Source organism: Tursiops truncatus, chromosome 8 (genome assembly GCF_011762595.2).
Source record: "Tursiops truncatus isolate mTurTru1 chromosome 8, mTurTru1.mat.Y, whole genome shotgun sequence".
NCBI classification, from domain to species: domain Eukaryota; kingdom Metazoa; phylum Chordata; class Mammalia; order Artiodactyla; family Delphinidae; genus Tursiops; species Tursiops truncatus.
The window spans coordinates 105,072,001-105,091,024 of NC_047041.1; the positions used below are offsets into that span (position 1 = coordinate 105,072,001).

Consider the following 19,024-nt stretch of genomic DNA (forward strand, 5'->3'; position numbering starts at 1 on the left):
ATTTTCAGGGCCAGTCGCCACGTCCATCTCTCCTCCGCCCTGACCTGCTGGAGAGAGAAAAGAACACAGTAGATAGGGATTGGAGTCGGGTGCCCCTCCCGGCGGCCTCCTGTGGCATCACAGAGACTTTTGCTGTTTTATTCCTGCCCCTGGTTATCTGTGCTCCATTTCAAGGAGAAAGTTCCACAGACTAGAAGCGCTGCCCTTTTGGCTTGCGTAGCAGGGTGCCTGAACATGACCTGAGCGTAGAAAGGTCCATGGGGGGCGAGTGGTGGGTGGTTAGAACAAAGGGTTTAAGTTGGAAAGAATGTACATTCCAAGGTTGTTTTCTTATGCAAACCAGAGAAATACTTGGTCCCAAAAAAGTTTAACGATGAATTAAGAGATTGCTCGAAAGCACATTCCTGCTGATAGGTTCTGCGCGCTTTGTACAAACCCTTGAGTGTCCGGTGCTTTGCTCTTTGTTTCCCCGCTGAAATAGTGTTTTCACTATTAATGACTGTTATTAAAAGGGCCGGTGCTGCCAGGAAGTGAGATGTTCTCTGGTGTGCCTGCAGGTGCTCAGGCTATAGCCCGTTTAGTAAGTGACCTCCAGGCTGGCACCCACCCTGCTGCTCAGACGCTTTCACTGCACTCAACGAAGAAATGAAGGTCTTTGGTGTTGACTTGGAATGCGTGTTTCATGTGCTCTGAAACGCTACTGGTGTTGCTTCAGTTAACTTCATCTTAAGATTCTCTCACTGGAAGTTTTATAGTAATACTACAGAAAAACAATCTGACACACATAATCCTAGTTTAAAGTAACTTTAAAAATTGTCAGTCATGTAGAGGGAGCTCGTGTTCTCGTCTTTGTGTATTTCCTGTGCTCACTGGCAGGTGTTAGGTTCTTTTTTTTCCATGTTTGGAAAACCTCTGTGGAAAGAATTGAGGGAAAGGAAGCACTTGCTACCCAAAGATAGTTGGATAATTATTTTCATTTTATCCTAGTCATGTGCTCGTGACTAGGAAATACATTAAAATCCTAGCCTTCTTCTGCCCCTTTTCTGTAGTCGTGCAGATTCGTTCACTTCTGTGGGCTCGGCATCCCCCCTTTGAAGGTGACTGCCACGGCTGTGTCTTCACCCCCAAGTGTGTGATGCACCTTTCACGCCCCAGCCCCAAGCTTTGTCACATCCTTTAGATGTGACCCAGGCTCTCCTGCTGCGTCTCATATCCCGGGTTGTGCCACGCGTCCTCCTTGCTCAGCCTCCCCTCCCACCTCCCCTCCCAGCTTTCCGTGCCTCGCCTTTCCTTCCCTTCTCACCCTCCAGGACCACTCAGCGCTGCTTCGGTTTTTCTTTCCTAATGTTGTTTTTATTTTCTCCTGTATTCTGGTATCGCTGCTTGGCCCCTCCATGCCTCGAGCCTCTGTGATGCACCCTCTCCCCTTTCCAGTCCCGCCAGCACGCTTCTTACAGCCCCCAGGCTAACCTGAACCTTTGCTGTGTGCAGGTTTCTGCAGCGCCCATCCCTGGTAGCAGAGGCAAAACCTAAGCTCTTTGTTTGGCACTCATAACTCCACGATCTGGCTTTCTTCAACCTTCCCACACCGTTTCCCTCTGTAAATACCCCTTCGTTCTAGCCACACCAGTCTTTTTGCTCCCCTTCCCTCACACCCTGGCCTACACAATTCCCTGCTTGTGGAGTCCCTTTCCCGCTCCCTTTTTTCAAAACCCCACCTGTGTCTCAAGGCCGAGGTCAACCCTGTGAGGTCTGTTCTCACACCTCTAGTTCCTACTGGGATTCAGCGTCTGTCCCATCTCTAGGAGAAGATGGAGTCTGATGCCTGGGGCCGGTGTTACTTTTTATTCCTTTTACTTTTCTTCAGCTTTTAAAAATGTCATCAGCTTGAAGAAAAACACAGATGAAGTAGTAGGCTTGGGTATATATCAAGGCCATCCTTGAGGGGGGCAAAAGAAATCACAGAAAGATATCCTGGGGGATATGTAGCTGCCCTCTTTCTTTCCACGTGGTGATGGTGGTGAAGTTATTGGTTGACTGTAACAGTCCCTTCCTTTTCACTAACTGCTGAGTGATATTTTTCTTGTCCACCCAGTCTTTCCTTCTCTCCACCCCCCTCCCCACCTGTTTCAAGTCTTCAATCCTCTGCTTACTAACATGTGGCCTTGGTGTTGATACTTACTGTGTTATCTTCCCCTGAAGATAACATATTGTCTGTATTGAGTTCTCAGTCCCAAGCCACTTATTAACTGAGTGACCTTTGCACTTCACTAACCTGCCTGGGCCTGTATTATAATTTGTAAAATGAGGTCATTGTGAGCACCTTACTGGGTGGTTGAGAATAAAATGTGATAACATATGTGAAAATACTTTGAAAACCATAAAGCAGCAAACAAAAATAGCGCTATTGCCATCAATATTTACATCTACGTGTACTTAGAATAGCACCTCAGAAATGGCTGGTGTTGTCCAGCTGGTGTTTTCCAGGGCTACTCATCCTTAGGCCTGTGTTCCTACCCTACTAAGCTTACTGGAGCCACAGAGGAACCCTAATAAAGTACCTTCAGTTATGGTTTTGTAGCTGGCCTTTGTTTCATTCTCAGGTGTCTTCTTGTTAAATTAGAGGGTAAAACTGTTGTAACAGGGGGCTCTTGTCAGACTGGTTTGCAAGACATGAATACACAGACCCACAAAAGGTTAAGAAGGTTACAGAGTAGTAATATTTGCTGTCAGAGGTAGTATGTTACTGATTTGTTTCCGTACAAAGCTATTGCCTGATCACTGGTGTGTTGCTAGACCCTTTGGGGGGCTGGGGTTTCAGTAGTGAGGGGGCACGTCTTTCCCCCGAGTAGACTGGGGTCTGCGCAGTGAAGCGGTGGCGGAGGCCTGGGGGAGCCTAAGCGGGAGATGGGTGGTCAAGCCCAGCCCGCGCGACCCTGTGTTCAGCCTGCGGGAGGGTGTGGGGCTGGGCCGGCAGGTCAGCAGGTGGGGAAGGAGGGAGGTGATGGGGGTGCGGCCCTGACACAGTGTGGGGATGGTCCTTCGCACGGGGGTGGGAAGAGAACGGTTGACAAAGGCCTTGAGAGTGTGGCCCCGGGGAAGTGGTGACCAGGAGCAGAGCTGGTTGTCTGACAGCTTCTGGGGGAGGATGGTGATGGACGGGCAGACTCTGGACAGGCGGAAGGGCGGATCTGCAGGCAGCCGAGACATTTTGTCGACAATCAACCCTTTATCTGTATCATTTCCACCAATCAGCTTTGTGGTCTTCTAGTAGGCAATGTCATTCTTGTTATGAAAGCTGCATGACAGAGAATCAGAAGCCTTTTTCAAGTTCATTTGTACTTATTACTTTCAGCCTTTGCTCTGTGGCCTGAAACACTGCAGCATTTGTGTTTCTTTGGCTCGTCAGCAGAATTTCAGGAAATGCTATAAACGTAGCCGTAGATACTCTGAGACTACTCATTCTTAAACTTGTATTTCTATTGACTAGGCAGAGTGGAACCGCAAGAGGAAACCCCTAATAAAGTACTTTCAGTTATGGTTTTATACCGAGACCTTTGATTGACTCCGAGATACCTGTCTTCCGTCTGGTGTATCAGGAAAGCAGCCCGCTCGGTTGTCCTTGGTCTTCTGTGCGCTGAGCCTTGAGCTTTCAGTCGCGGTCCCCCGTGTCTGTTAAAAGGCGGCCATGATTCCCCATAACTGTTTTTTGAGTTCTTTCAGAGTCACATTGTAGCTTTAGAGCAGAGTCAGGTGCAGTGTTAGCTGACCCTGTTGCGTGTCAGAGAGCTGCTCTTCAATAGTACCTGCTGGGAATTTGGTGGAAAATTCTCTTCCTGTCGACAGTGCAGTCTCACAGGGCAACAGAGGAGGTTCTGTCTTATAACCCCTTCTGTGCAGTTGTGTTTGCTGATACTATGAGGGCCCTGGAAGGTGGGGTCCGAAGGCTCCTACACCTAATTTAACACATCTAGGGTGTTCTAAGTTAATAAAGGTCATGAAGTAATTTCACAGAGTGCTTAATCACATGTAAAAGAGTTGATTGTGGCTTTTTGGGTTTTTGGTTTTTTTTTTTTGCAAAATAGAGGTGCTACTAGGAGCTAATGACAAGCCTGAAATATTCTAAAATTGTGACTAAATCAGAAAAACCAGGAGCACACCACCATAAGGTTTTTCAGGAGACTTGCTAAGCTGTAAACTGTACGGCAGTTCCCGAGCGGAGCCGGGGAGAGCAGCATGATGTCGTCTCACCAGAGGAGTGGGGATGCTCCTCAGGTGTGCTGTCCTTCCCCCAGGATGGCATTGGCTTCCTTCTCAAGTTCAGCGCGCCTCAAACCCTGATGGCAGCCTCCCACCACTCCCAGACATTTCTCTGTGCCATGTTCTGATGGCGCCACCGTTGCCAGGAGGCTGCAGCAGGATCTGGAGCTCGGCCGTGGGAGTGACGGGGCAGTGATCCACCTGGTGTCCTGCCGCTGGAGCGCGCCATGTTGTTTTCTTAACGTAGGTGCTCGGGGATGCCCACATGGTGGTTGGCGTCGATGATTCCCAAATGGCTCACCAGCAGGTGAACCACTGTTGTCCCAGCAAAGAGAAGAAAACATGGTTAAAGGACCTCTCAGAAGTGTTCTGAGTCCATGTGATGTGACTGCAGATAGAACATAAGCATATTAGGTATAGTAACTTAGCATGCAGCTAGAATAAGTAGTTCTGTCTATTTATTTTCATAATTGTGTAGGACTGAGCCTGAGTCAGAGCCGGCTGTTTAATCTGCATTCCTGAAAGCGTCTGTTAAAGTGGCCGGAAAACTTCTGGCAGTTGTCTTAATGGGAAACCAGGGGGATTGAATTTTACTTGAAATTGCCTTATATTTGGGCATGTATGCTATATATGTAATATTTAAATAAATAATTTGGATATTCAGGTATATAATCATAGGTTTGCGATTATTTTTACTGTTATATAATAGCATAATATTTTAATTTGCCCTTTATTGCCATGGGGAGGTTAGGAAAGGCAAAGATTCTGGGCTTCCCTGGTGGCGCAGTGGTTGAGAGTCCGCCTGCCGATGCAGGGGACACGGGTTCGTGCCCCGGTCCGGGAGGATCCCACATGCCGCGGAGCGGCTGGGCCCGTGAGCCATGGCCACTGAGCCTGCGTGTCCGGAGCCTGTGCTCCGCAACGGGAGAGGCCATAACGGTGAGAGACCCGTGTACCGCAAAAAAAAAAAAAAAGAAAAGGCAAAGATTATAAGTGGAGAAATTGTGGTGATATTTGAACAAAATAAATGCTTAAAAAAATTTTTTTTTGCAAATAATGTTTTATGTTTAAAAAGTAGTAGTGCAGTCCTCACCTTGCCCAGGACTCTGAAGGTGACCATGCAGGCTGAACCTGTGCAAGCAGTCTTCCTCATCAGTGGACTTAGTTATAGTTGTTGTGATCTTCTTTTTGTCAGGACATCAAAACCCTGTAAATTATAAAATATACAAAGAGATGCCAAAAGCAGTGAAACTAATATTTCTTTAGTACACTGTAGTTTATCACATTAGAAACATTGAGAATTAAATTACGTAACCCTTTGACCCAGCAGGTCTGTTTCTAGGTGTGTACCTTAGAGCAATACAATAGCTCCTTTTTACAATATTTTAAATTATAATCTGTGCCATCATAAAATTATATCCATTTTAAAATGTACCTGAACACACGGTACCCCAATTGTAATATAAAGTGAAGTTTAAAAATCAGTTTGCAGTGAAGTATTTTGTTATGTACGTGTTTGGGCATGACTGCACTAGAGGACACAAGTCAGGTGTTTGTGTTCCTGCTAACGGATGTTTCGGTGTAAGAGATGATGATCAGAGGCCATTCTATAGGAAAGGACAGGGATGTCAGGGTGCATCAGGATAAGTAAAAAACAGGCCAGTCTCACTTGTATTTGATCCAAGAAAAATAAAAAACAGTAACCGAAATAAGGAAAATGTGCCGTTTGTGTTACAGATTGTCAGGTGAGAAAATGAGGACGTGTAATAACCTCACGAACGAGCTGAGCCTTCTTTGTAAGAGAAATGTCAGCATAATTCCCCGGCCGTGAGAGGGTCAGGGGAGCGAAGGATGCTCCAGAGAACGTGTTACCTCTTGCTCACACCGGGTGCCGGGCTTGCATTCGGTGTCTAGCATAGGAAAAGGTTTTGGAGACTTTGATGTGATAGGCAGGAGGGAAGGAGGATGGATCCAAAAAAGAAAAATTGACACCGAGGTTTAATAACACCCAGGATGGTGGGACTATAAGGAAACATGTTTTCACACATTGCTGGCCAGTGGGGAATAATTTAACAGTATATTTTAAAATGATCAACATCCTTTGACTCAGAAATTCTCAGATTATCCCACAGATATATTTGGCCCACATGCAAAATGGTATATGCACAGGATTATTCGTTACCATGTTATTTGTAATAGCAGAAGATTGGAAACACAAACAGATGTCCATCAGCAAGTGAATAAAAAATAAATTAGGGCTTTTGAATTCATTGGTATGTGCAATCATTGCAGCTATAAAAAAGGAAGAGGACATCATGAACTGATATGGAAACATCTTCAGGTTATATCCTTAAGCGAAGAAAAGCAAAGGGAAATGGATGTATTTATTGGCATATATATATATACAATTCTAGATAAGCAAGAAACCCATGACTTTAATTACCTATTGTGTGGAAGAGCAAACTGGGCTGCAAGGGAGACTTTTCTTATGTATACCTTTATTACTGTTTCAAAAATATATATATTTTTTGAAGGTTTGTGTTAAAAAAGCTCTGTCCTAAGCCCCCTTCCATTGCTGCTGCTGTTACTGTTTTTTAAAAGTTTGTTACAGCTGAAAAGAAACATCTCTGTGGAAATATGGACTTTACGCTGTTGCTAATGGTGGTTTAGACAGTCAAGGTCAGACAGGCAGTTTCTGGTCTCATACTCTGAAGACAGTTTCTTTATGATTCAGTAATGTCTTGGGACACGCATAGATCTATGAAATGAAATATTTGAAGATGAAAACTGCTTTATACTCTAGTAAGCATGAGTAGTGCTAAAAACCACATAACTGGCTTTATTGGGAAATTTGAAACATTATATAAATACAAACTGGATGTTAACATACTTCATATTGTGTTCTCATTTTGTTATTTCCCAGTGTTTTAGAACTCAGAAGGTACTCATTCCTATTTGAATGAAGGATTTCTGCCCTTGATTTTTTTACTTCATTGGTTTGATTCTCCCTCAACCCCCAGGCTCAGTTTTTTAAATTTAATTAGAATGTTTTCGCCTGTGATATTTCACTGACATTATACACTTGTTTCTAAAACATATGAAATATGCATTCATACTTATATTCAGGTGGTTTTGAAATACACATGTGCATTTATTTTTCAGATTATCTTGACTAATTGTAAGAAACTATGTGTGTTTAAATACTGAAATGCTAATAACAACCAAAAACATTTTGGTTTGCTCTTTAGCAGAAAGATAAAAATATGTGAAGCAAAACTTATAATTACTGTCCATGAGGAAATCCCAATTTTTGCCTAAAAGAAAATACATTCCAAAGAAGAAAGGAGTGATGGCTGAGATAGCTGGATATTTAAATTGGAATTTAGAAACAGAAATGGAACAGTTCACTCATTTACATTGTGGAGAAGTATGTCTACTGCTCTGTATGCCCAAAAACCAAAGTATAGATCCACATAAAAACTTGTGCAGGAATGTTCATAGTAGCATGATTCATGATCGTTAGAAAGCACAAGCAACCCGAATGCCCACTAACCAGTGAATGGATAGACAAACCGTGCTGCATCCGCATAACGGAATTATTATTGAGGCACAAAAATGAATGAGGCACGACACACACTCCAACGTGGATGAACCTTGGAAACATTACACTGAGTGACAGAATCCAGACACGAGAGGACAGGTATTGTGCAAGTCCATATGTGTGGAATGTCCAGAATAGGCACGTGCCTAGAGACAGCAAGCAGACTGGCGGCTGCCGGAGGTTGGAGGAAAGGGGTAGCTCGGAGTGACTCCTAATGCGTCCGGGTTTCTTTGGGGCAGAGAGGCCGGCAGCCCAGGCGGAGGAGGCGGCGGCAGCGGCCAGTCTAGGAGATGCAAGTGTGAGATCGAATTAGCAGGCCCAGCAGTTGGCAAACATGGAGGAAAAGGAGGGAGGCCATGTGGTCTCCTCTACCCTGGGGGCCAGGAGGAAGATGATGAGGTCCTGGAAGACAGCCGAGTGGAGGCGCATGGTGGGCAGTTGGACAGTGACCCGGCACGGGGGGGGTGAAGCCTGACACAGGTCAGACAGGCATGGTGTGTAGGGTGAACAGGGGACCTCAGACAGAGCCCCCGGAGCACCAGCCGTTCTGAGATGAGCAGAGAACTAGGGACCAGGACAAGGGGGAAGAAAGTGGGAAGGGGAGGGTTCAGAAGCTCCCCCATAGGGCGGGGTAGGTGAGCACTGAAGCTGGACTGGGTTCAGTGGAGACAGGGGTGGCGCTGGTGTGTCAGCCAGAGCTCATTCAGTGAGGCTGGAGGCTGAGGCCACCTTGTAGTGATGAGTGGGAGAGCAGGAGAAAGAATTAGAGATTGAGATACGGCGACTTTGGGGGAAAGTATCTGGACAGCTTACGTCCACGTAGGCGGCCTGTATTTGCTCGTGCCCTGTAGTTTTAACCTTGTTTAGAAAGGAAGAAGGAAGTGAAGATTGGCCTTTTTTTTTTTTAATAAGTTGGGCTAATGATTTCATTCTTTTTGTTTTAATTTTTTCATTTATTATTATTATTTTTTTGGCTGCACCGCACGGCTTGTGGGATCTTAGTTCCCTGACCAGGGATTGAACCCGGGTCCCGGCAGTGAAAGCACTGAGTCCTAACCACTGGACTGTCAGGGAAGTCCCTGGTATTTTTTTTTAAAAAAAAAAACAAAGCGAGTACGTACTTAATTGAAATTAAACAGGAATATAAGTTAAAAAGACAGACTCATTTCCGGCCCACTTTCGCATCCATAGTGGATAATCTGCATTAGCAGTTTGGTGGGTGTCCATCTATATTTTAAATAAGAAATACAAGTTGGGGCTTCCCTGGTGGCGCACTGGTTGAGAGTCCGCCTGCCGATGCAGGGGACACGGGTTCGTGCCCCGGTCGGGGAAGATCCCACATGCCGTGGAGCGGCTGGGCCCGTGAGCCATGGCCACTGAGCCTGCGCGTCCGGAGCCTGTGCTCCGCAACGGGAGAGGCCACAACAGCGAGAGGCTCGCATACCGCAAAAAAAAAAAAAAAAGGAAAGAAATACAAGTTTGTGTTTGCTTTTAACCCAATTGAGATCGCATTGCAGTACTGCTCTGCACCATGTTTGTTAGGTTCAGAGTATACAGTCTCAATTGCGTAATTGCCAAATGCTAAGTATGAGCATAAATTTTGTCAGTATCTATTCTTAGAAACGAGAAAAAATAAATCAGATATATTGGGACTTTTGAACTGCTTATGCATTTTGCTCTGTTGCTTGCAATAATCAGTAATTGAAAATCCAGTGCTATTGCATTCACGGCTTTAAATATGTCTAGTGAGCTCATGACTCAGATTTTGCACAGGTGTAAAGTTTGTCTTTTTTCCAAGTGTCCCTCTGTCCTTCTTCTCCCATCATTAGGTCGCAGAATAAGTAGATAGTTATACATAACCTTTCCAAGCATATTTTAATCAACACATTAGAGTTTCAAATATGATTTGCTGATTCATTTTAATGTATAAACTTCTAATTTTCTTTCAGTTCAAAATTTGACATGCTTTTAAACCTAGGACTGTGGCCAATATCAATAGCTTCCGTCAGAAGATAAACTAAGTCAGTTCTGCAAGTCAGTTTTTCAGGTGTTCATTTTAGTTTGCTAAAAATTAGACCCCATTTCCATTCTTTATTATACTCCGTGTCCCTACAGTAAGAGGACATATACTTTTTGCCTCCAGCGAAGCTTTAGTCTTGTTTCAGCAAGTTAGCAAAAATAGTGAAACGTAATTTAAAAATAAAACAGAGCTATTGGTGGAGATTATAGAGAATAGAAGATGTAGAACCGTAACACGGATGGTCAGGTAAAGAACACGGGAAGGGTGTCGGGACCACGTGAGGGTAGGAAGTGGCCAGACCCTGCTGCTTCCCACTTCCCTTGGTGTCTGGGAAGAGAGAATGGTCATCGCTTCTAGGACCAAATGTTGCATCTGATCCATAGGACTTACTTTTTTTTTTTAATAAATTGATTTATTTTTATTTACTTATTGTTGAGTCTTGGTGCTGCACGCGGGCTTTCTCTAGTTGCGGCGAGTGGGGGCTACTCTTCATTGCAGTGCGCGGGCTTCTCATTGTGGTGGCTTCTCTTGTTGTGGAGCACTGGCTTTAGGCACGTGGGCTCAGTAGGTGTGGCTTGCGGGCTCTAGAATGCAGGCTCAGTAGTTGTGGCGCACGGGCTCAGTAGTTATGGCTCGAGGGCTCTAGAGCACAGACTTAGTAGGTGGCACGTGGGCTTAGTTACTCTGCGGCATGTGGGATCTTCCTGGAGCAGGGCTTGAACCCATGTCCATTGGCAGGCGGATTCTTAACCACTGCGCCACTGGGAAAGTCTCTTGATCATGGACGTTGATCAGTCATGTCTGGTTCATGTAATCTGATCCTATTATCTAGATCCAGAAATGATAATTATCGGCATTTTCACGCATTATGTGAAATCAAGTTCTTAAATTGATTTTAGTGGTTGAATGTTATTTTCCCTCGTCTCAGTCCTAGAAAATGTCAAATGGAAATACAAATCTGTATTGTGCAGACTTATATTTTAAACTGAAAATACTCCAGTGATTGTTGTATCTGTTCCGTTTCAAAGAATACTTCAAACTTTAATTACAGTAAATAGAATGTCACTTTTAACTGGCTTACAGTACTTTTTAAACAGACATTTTTTTCTAAAGAGAAAAAAATTTAGATGCTGACAGTTAGGTTCCTGTCATGGTGATAGAGTAGGTCGTTTATTGCACGTATTTGGGATTTATTCAGGCTCTACAGTTTTTTTCTGCAATGATAACACAAACACAGTGCACACATGAACATACTTTCGGAATCTTAAACTTTGGAATTTCCTGTCTAATGTTTATCTAAACTCCTAAGTTTAAATTTGCTTTGATACTTTTTCGGTTGAATTCTTTTGAGCAAAGAGAAAGGTTTTTCTTTAAGGAGTAAAAATAATTGTGAAGTTCTGTAAATTTTTTTTCTACCATATTCGAAGCAGTATATCGTAGAATGGTTTTAGCTGTTGAATTTATTGTAAGAAACACTTATATTTAGCCAAAATGTTGGGAATTAAATATTCTCTTAATAGGTGAATGAAGACAGTTTGGAGCTATTAGGAAAAACTTGAGGAAACGTTGTATGTAAAAGACATAGGCTTGCTTCTGGTGATGAAAGAGTTAAAGGAAAAGTGACTATGGAAAAAGGCTTGCGTGTGGAAGTGGGGCTAGATGGCGGTCCCTTCTAGCTCCAAGGGGGGTGAATGTGTGAATCGCTAGTTGGCGCAGCCGGCGTGTACAGGCGTCTTCAAGCTCCTCCCGCCCCCGCCAGCCCACAAACTTGCAGTGTGCACTTGTTATACTCTGACTCCATATTTCACTTAAAGGCAGTGAAATGTATTCATGATAGATGGTAGGACTTTGGAAAATAAAACCCCGAAACTCAACCCTCCTGGGGCCTACAGGCTGCGACCCTACCACCTTGTTGTGGTCCTTCGCCCTTCCCATGTCTCCCTTGTCTTCTTTACCCACGGAAATTCCGTGGTCCATTATCATCACACACACACACACACACACACACCCCCTACCTGAACACCCACACCCTACCTCAGCACACAAACACACACACACACACACACACACACACACCACACCCTACCTCACCGTACTCGGAAACCCGCTCCCGTTAAGTCCGTTCCCAGTCCGTGGGTGTCGCTGGCAGCCTGCAGTGGACCCGAATGCCCGCGGTCGTGGCACTGGTGTCCGACCCCCTCTCTGCTCAGTGGCTACTTGGTGCCCGCCCCTCCTCCCCTCCCCAGTGTACCGCGTGCACCCTTCCACTCAGTGCAAAGGTATCTGTTTTCTCAGGGAGATTGGAAGAAATTAGAAGAGGACTTCCAGAAATTCCCACCACACATCTCCCTGTGTGTCTGGATCTGTGCCTACGTATTTGAGTGCCTTTCCCTTGACTGTGGGTGAACTGGGCGCCCCCGGGAAAGGCACCCTCTGCACGGCCCCAGCTGACTGACCTGCTCTCGGCTGCTCGGGTAGTGGCCATTGGCTCCCACCTCTCCCCTGGACTCTGGCCGTCAGCGTGCGAGCCCCTGTCCCCTCCTGCAGCAGGGCTCTCTTGACCCTGTGTCTCCTTTAACCACTGCCCTATTTCTCTTCTCCTCTTAACTCAAAGTCCCTCAAAAGAATGAGAGTGTGCCCACTGCCGTCCTCCTCCCATCCTCTGTTGCCCTCTGTCCACCCAGGCTTTCGGCCCTGCCAGGGCTCCCAACCTGCTATGGTCATGGTCACCGCTGGCCTCCATTTCAGCAGACCCGCCCACCAGGGGCCAGTCAGATGACTCCCAGCAGCTGTTGACCCTGGTGACCATTGCTTCTGGAGCACTGGACTCCGAGGTGTTCCCCTTCCCTCCTGGCCCCCCGTGGCCGCCCTTGCTGACGCCTCTCATTTCCAAGCCGTCCAGCGTTGGCTTCTCACAGGGCTCAAGCCTCATCTTTTATCGCCCACGCTCAGTGCCATGAGATCACTCTTCCACCTCGGCCAGCATCCCCGAGAAGTCCAGACCGGGAGGTGCAGCTCCACTTGAATGCCTTAGAAGCTCTCCAATTAAGCTTGTCCGAAACTGGACTTTTAGACCTCCCTTCAAAGCCTGCTCTTCCCGTAGACATTCCCTTCTTAGAGAATGAGGCCTCCATCCTTCCCTCGCTCCTGCCAGAATCCTTGGAATCGTCCTGGACCCTTATTTCTCTCAGATTTGTTGGATCTGTCGGCAAATCCTGCTGGCTCTACTCTCCAGCGCGCCCTGCCCCCCCAACCCCCGCGGTGTGCTCACTCGCCTGGCCTCTCCTGCACTTTCCCGATGCCAGGCTGCCTCCCCACATCTGGCCTCACCCTCGTACAGGCTCTTCTGAGCACAGCATCCAGAGGACCCTTTGAAGGCTGATGACGGCCACAGCAGGGGCACATGGGATCCTTGCATTTCGCCCTGAGAATTCTTCTGTGTTCTGCGTCTCTCTAGTCTTGGTCTCGGGTCAGACCCTCACTTCTCCTCAGGGTTCTTGCTGTGGCCTCAGCTGGCTTCTCACTCTTGACCTCCTCCAGCCCAGCTTCGGCCCTGCTCCCAGGGACTTTTGTTTACCCAGCAAACCCATTTTGAGCAGCACATCCTTTGTGTCAGGCACTGCCTGGAACTTTGAACAGTTTGGCCCCTTCCCTGTTCAGGGCCCCCAAAGTCTGTAAATAAGACAGCTCCCAGAGCCTTCAGGATGAAGCACAGACTCCTTACGGGGTCCGCGGGACCTTAGTCTAGCCTCTGCCCACCTCCAGCCTCACCTTACTCCTGCCTGCGGGTGCCCTTCTCCAACTTCAGCGCTGTACTTTCGTGACGAGGCTCTTGCCAGCTGGACAGCTGGGTCCTGCTTGCCATTCAGTGCAGGGGCCATCCCGGCAGCAAACCTCCCATCAGAGATGGCTTCTGCTCTGCTCCCACGGTGGCCTGGGTGACTCCCATGCAGAGCACGGGGGTCGTAGCTCGCTTGCCTGTCTGTGCTGTCGGAGCGCCCGGGGAGCGGCCAGGCTCACCTCCTGGCGTTCAGCCGTCTCTCGGATGCATTGTGACTTCCAGTTGGGATGGCAGCATAAACTCATGCTTTGACATATGTCTTCTCCAGACCCAGCAGTGGAAAGATAAATTTAAACAGAGAAACATAAACCAGAAAATATGGCCAGGCCCCCAAAAGAGGAAAATACCCTTAAGGATAGAAGCGGGGTACCCGGTGTGGGGAGCTTGAGCTGGCTTGATGCCCCGGCCGGCGGTGCTCCAGGCCCTGAGCCGGTCGTGGCACAGGAGACGTGGCTGCCGTGGGTTACGGTGATGGGATCCAAAGTGTTGAGGTGAATTAGAACCAGATTCAGACTCACTTTCTGAAGCTGGGGTTGGCCTCGGTGTATAGAGGCCAACTGCCCTCTATACATTGGGGCTTTATAGGAAGTTGTGGGCCCGGGGAGGATAGAAAGCAATACCTGGAAGGCGTGGCTCTGTCTGGTGGTTGGTTCTCTAAGAGGATCTGCACTGTCTGTAATGGAAGCAGGCAGCAGGGGCCCTCGGTCACCATGGAAACGTAGTTCTGGCCTGAGGCCTTGGGAGGCTCAGAGGGGCAACCACAGGACCTAGGCTGGGTGGGGGGGAGGTCGGCACCAACAGCGTCACCTCCTACTCGAGGGGAGCTGGAACCCAGGTCCCACAACACGAAGATCTCGCGCTGAGAGACCCCCCAGAGCCCGCGCCTAATGCAGCCGTGCCTTGACTCCATGTGAGAGTCGCGGATGGGGCCTGGCAAACCGTCAGAGAAGTGTGCTGCAGGCGCTTCAGACCTGAGCTAACATCCACGAAGAGCAACTGGAAATCACAGGACAAGAAGAGACAAAAGTGAAACAAGAGCGGGCGGGCCTGGCCAAGAAACAACTTGAAATCCAGTCAGTGAGAAACACGTTAGGACGATGAACTTTGGGCTGGACATAATCAAAGACATTTAGTGACAGGCATTTTCTTCATGAAACTGACTCAGACTGCAGTGCAGAGGGGGACCGTGTGATCAAAGAAAAATCCAGGGCCCTGAATTCAGACGACCTTAGAGCCAGCCCTGCCTTTGACCCTCACGAGTAGTAACTGCCTCTCAGCCTAGGCTAGTCTGAGTCAGGCTTTCTCTCACCTGTAGCGGGAAGAGTGTTTCTCATACAGGATCTTAGTAATTAGATGGAAACCTCTCCCTGATGTTAGACATTAGATGATCTGACAGTCAGCTAGTTATTTACCAGAGGAATCAGCTAGTCAGTGTAATTAACATGGGCACATCTGAAAGAAATCTCAGAAACTCAGGAAGGGAAAGAGCTTGCTGCCAGGACAGGGAGAGGAGACGTTGTCCACGTGGCTGCCCCGCCCTTCCTGCTTCCCAGCCACAGAGCCCAGTGCCGATGCTGCCGGCCAGGTCTCTGAAGATGTATCTTCAGAATCTTGGTCAGGTTTGAAGACACGTTGGATTATTTCTGTCCAGCGTTCCTGGGATGTCTTCGTGTTTGCAGGTCTGCGCTGAAGTACTGAAGTGAAGAGTTGTTCACGTTCTGTAGCTGATTGATGCTCTCTGGAGCAGGCTTGTCTCCAAACAGCACCGTGTGTACGTGCGCGCGTGCACCTGTGTAAATTGTGGTGACATATATACAACATAAATGTACCATTTTAACCAGTTTATTGACTGTCTGGATGACTTCAGTGGGGCCAGGCTAACAGACTGGCCTTGGGGTACCATTAGCCTTTTTCCCGGGGGACACTCCAAAGCCTGTTGCCTTCTAGACCTTTTTTCTTTACTCTCCCCAGTGGTTCTAGGTCACACGCCTGTGAGTCATTTAAAAAAATCTTTATCCACTTTGGCATTAGGATTTACGTTCAGGAAAGTATCTCGGACTTCCCTGGGTCTTAAGAAGGCAGGCTTGGATTCCCTTCCCCGCTGTGTGCGTGCCAGGCTCGGGGGTGGAGGGGTGAAGGTTGGTCGGAGTTGTGGTGTTCTGTGTGGTCTTGGGCTGCTCGGTGGACCCCTCGTTCTCTGGAGGGTCAGAGAGGCCCCGCTTATCCCAGGGCGGGAGTTGTCTCTGTGTGAAGCCTGGGGAGGCTTGACGGGAATTGGCCTTTAGAGACACTCTCTCGCTCTCTTTTGTATTTATATTTATATCTATTTACTTATTTAACTGTTTTCTAGGAGTTTGCAGCACTTACTAAAGAACTAAATGTATGCAGGGAACAGCTCCTCGAAAGAGAAGAAGAAATTGCTGAACTGAAAGCGGAAAGGAACAACACCAGGGTTAGTAGGGGATTCTCTGTGTTAACATTTGCCTTGGGGTCACGACTGGGCTCCGTGTTGCTGTCTTTAAACTCAGAAGATGATCCACTCTGTCTGTTTTTAAACACATTTTCGACATTTTCCCACTGAGTGGACTGGGGTTGATCAGTTCAGGGTTCTCATACCTTGCTTGAAATTTATGATGAGAGTTAATGCAATTTTAATACATTCGAGGGGGAATTTCTCTAACTTTATTTATTTATTATTTTTTGGCCACGCCGCACGGCAAGCGGGGGGCGGGTCTTAGTTCCCTGAACAGGGATCGAACCCACGCTCCCTGCAGTGGAAGCACGCAGTCCTAACCCCTGGACCGCCAGGGAAGTTCTCTCTGACTTTAGACAGAACCAGAGGGATTCAGGCCTGTCTTCACACGGTTTTGGCTTTAGTGTGAGATTGAAAGGAGTTATTGCCCCAGATTCAAATATGAGATTGAAAGTGCTCTGTAAACCGTGCTCACCTTGGCCTTGCCCTGCAGCTGCTGCTGGAACATCTGGAGTGCCTGGTCTCGCGGCACGAGCGGTCCCTCAGGATGACGGTGGTGAAGCGGCAGGCGCAGTCCCCGGCAGGCGTGTCCAGCGAGGTGGAAGTGCTTAAAGCGCTGAAGTCGTTATTCGAGCACCACAAAGCCCTGGATGAGAAGGTACCGCCGCCACACGGCAGTTCCGGGTTTGTACACGTGCTGCGTCATTTGGCGGACAACGCAGGTGTTTGTGCAACTTTAGTTGACTTTTGAGCTTCTTGAATTCTTGTAAACACGGTTTTTCTATAAGAAGCCAGAGTTCTACATGGTTAAAAAGTATTAGTTGGCATAAATGTCTCAAGATTTATTATATCCTGTGTATCAAGTGGCTATTAGGAATTGGGTAATAGAATTTATTTAGGGTGAAATTTTAAAGCTGTTAGCAAGCCGGTTTTCTTGACGTTAAGATCGACGAAAGACGTTAAAGGTATTCTATTATGTTATATTACACTAATAGTCTACTAGGATAGCTATGCAATAAGAATTGAATTAACATATCTACACATACACACACACACTAACTGAATCCCTTTTGTTTTCAGGTGAGAGAGCGGTTACGAGTAGCACTTGAAAGGTGTAGTTTGTTAGAAGAAGAATTAGGCGCCGCACACAAGGAGGTGAGCTCGGCGACTCGCCGCAGTCCAGCTGAGGGCTCCTAATTCTCAATCCCTTCATTGTAAAAAAGTACGAAGACTGTAGTAGTCGGTATCAGATGTTACTTATCTTTCGGATTGAGGACCAGCCCATCTGGGTCATTTTAATGATTAGTAAACTAGACTTTTATTTCGGAGTTGCAGAATCTCTTAAGTACCCATGTCTCCAGTAGAAGGTAAATTCTGACTTTAATGACCTGGTTGTATTCAGGATGGATAACATCACCATGTGTTTTCTTTTCAGTTGTGTTTTTCCCAATGGAGTTTTGCTGTCTTTACTTATTTCTTTACTCTCATTCAATTGTTTGCTTTTAGCTAATGATTCTTAAAGAACAGAATAACCAGAAAAAGACACTAACGGACGGGGTGCTTGACATAAACCACGAGCAAGAGAACACGCCAAGCGCGAACGGAAAGGCAAGTCCCTGGTCCCCTCTGTGTGGTTCTCGTCCCACCCGTCCAGTCTGTGCACGCGTGTTGGGAACCTGTCGCCAACGCACCACTTCGGCCCGAGCGGCCGTGAAAGTTGCGTGAACCCACAGCGTGCAGAAGGCAGCTTTGACCTTACCGACTTCCCAGAAGTGCTTTATTTCCTCCCTCAGCAAACAAGGCTGTTTAAGGGTTCTTTCCCCCCATTAGAGATCTTCTGATGGTTCTCTAAGCCACGAGGAAGACCTGGCTAAAGTGATTGAGCTCCAGGAAGTCATAGACAAGCAGTCAAGGGAGCAGAGCCAGATGAAGGAGCGCCTGGCCGCCCTGTCCAGTCACGTGACAGAGCTGGAGGAAGATCTGGACACAGCCAGGAAAGACCTCATCAAATCTGAGGAAGTGAACACAAAGTTGCAACGGGATGTCCGTGAAGTGAGTGACAGTCGCCACGTCAGTGTTGTCATGGGGTTGAACGTGTGGACTGTTTTGGTTTGATTGTCACTTATTCTCCCAGTTACTTCAACCTTGGGGTGACTGTATGAGTAAGAGCAAAACAGAACAGAGCCCTGAGACTTTGACTGGCGGCTTCCCCGTTTCTGTGTCAAGGTCTCTAAGGGTAGGGGAGGCCTGGTCCAGCTGGTCCGTTGGCAGCGGCACGGACACGAAGCCGGCCCTTCCTGCTGTGCTGCGCGGCTGTACTGCCCTGGGTGTGGACTCCTCGTTCCTATGAGTCCTAGGCTGTCGAATGTATTCCTGATCATGCTCAGATTTCCTTTTGATACACTTCGAGCGAGCGTGGTGGCCTCTGCGGCGGTAGTTCTCTCGGAGAGACGCGAGCATGGGCTGTGGGCTCTGCCAGGGCGGCACTGTCGGCTGTGTTTCTAGTTTTCTGATGTTCCGCGCCTTGAGGGGAATGTACGATATTGATGGTGGTGGTCAGACAGAGTGGCATTTGTTCACACTTGGGTCATCAGGCTCATGCTGTAAAAATACGGAGAAATGTGTGCATCTCTGGCAGACGTTCCTGCGTGTGGCATGATTTATGAGGAACTAGCCTGCTGTCACTAAAAACAAATGAGCGCTGGGTGCCTTCCCTGGCACCTCCTCCCGTTAGCGTAACCTCTCCTTTGTAAACAGACAGCTCCTACCCCCTCCCCCCCACCTTGTGAGACCACCGCAGAGAGAACCCCTTTCACGTGTATGTAGAAC

The 19,024-nt window shown here is 47.4% G+C and overlaps 1 protein-coding gene across 4 annotated transcripts in view; it reads left to right on the forward strand.

The window, feature by feature from the left end:
* Nucleotides 1-19,024, forward strand: part of PPFIA1 (PTPRF interacting protein alpha 1) — an 89,356-nt gene that overhangs the window by 20,613 nt on the left and 49,719 nt on the right. For all 4 annotated transcript variants that reach the window (XM_073809322.1, XM_073809324.1, XM_073809323.1 and 1 more), the window contains 5 exons: nt 16,073-16,174; nt 16,689-16,853; nt 17,276-17,350; nt 17,702-17,803; nt 18,026-18,247. In XM_073809322.1, the coding sequence (XP_073665423.1) occupies nt 16,073-16,174; nt 16,689-16,853; nt 17,276-17,350; nt 17,702-17,803; nt 18,026-18,247 (666 nt within the window). The remainder of the gene's footprint in view (nt 1-16,072; nt 16,175-16,688; nt 16,854-17,275; nt 17,351-17,701; nt 17,804-18,025; nt 18,248-19,024) is intronic.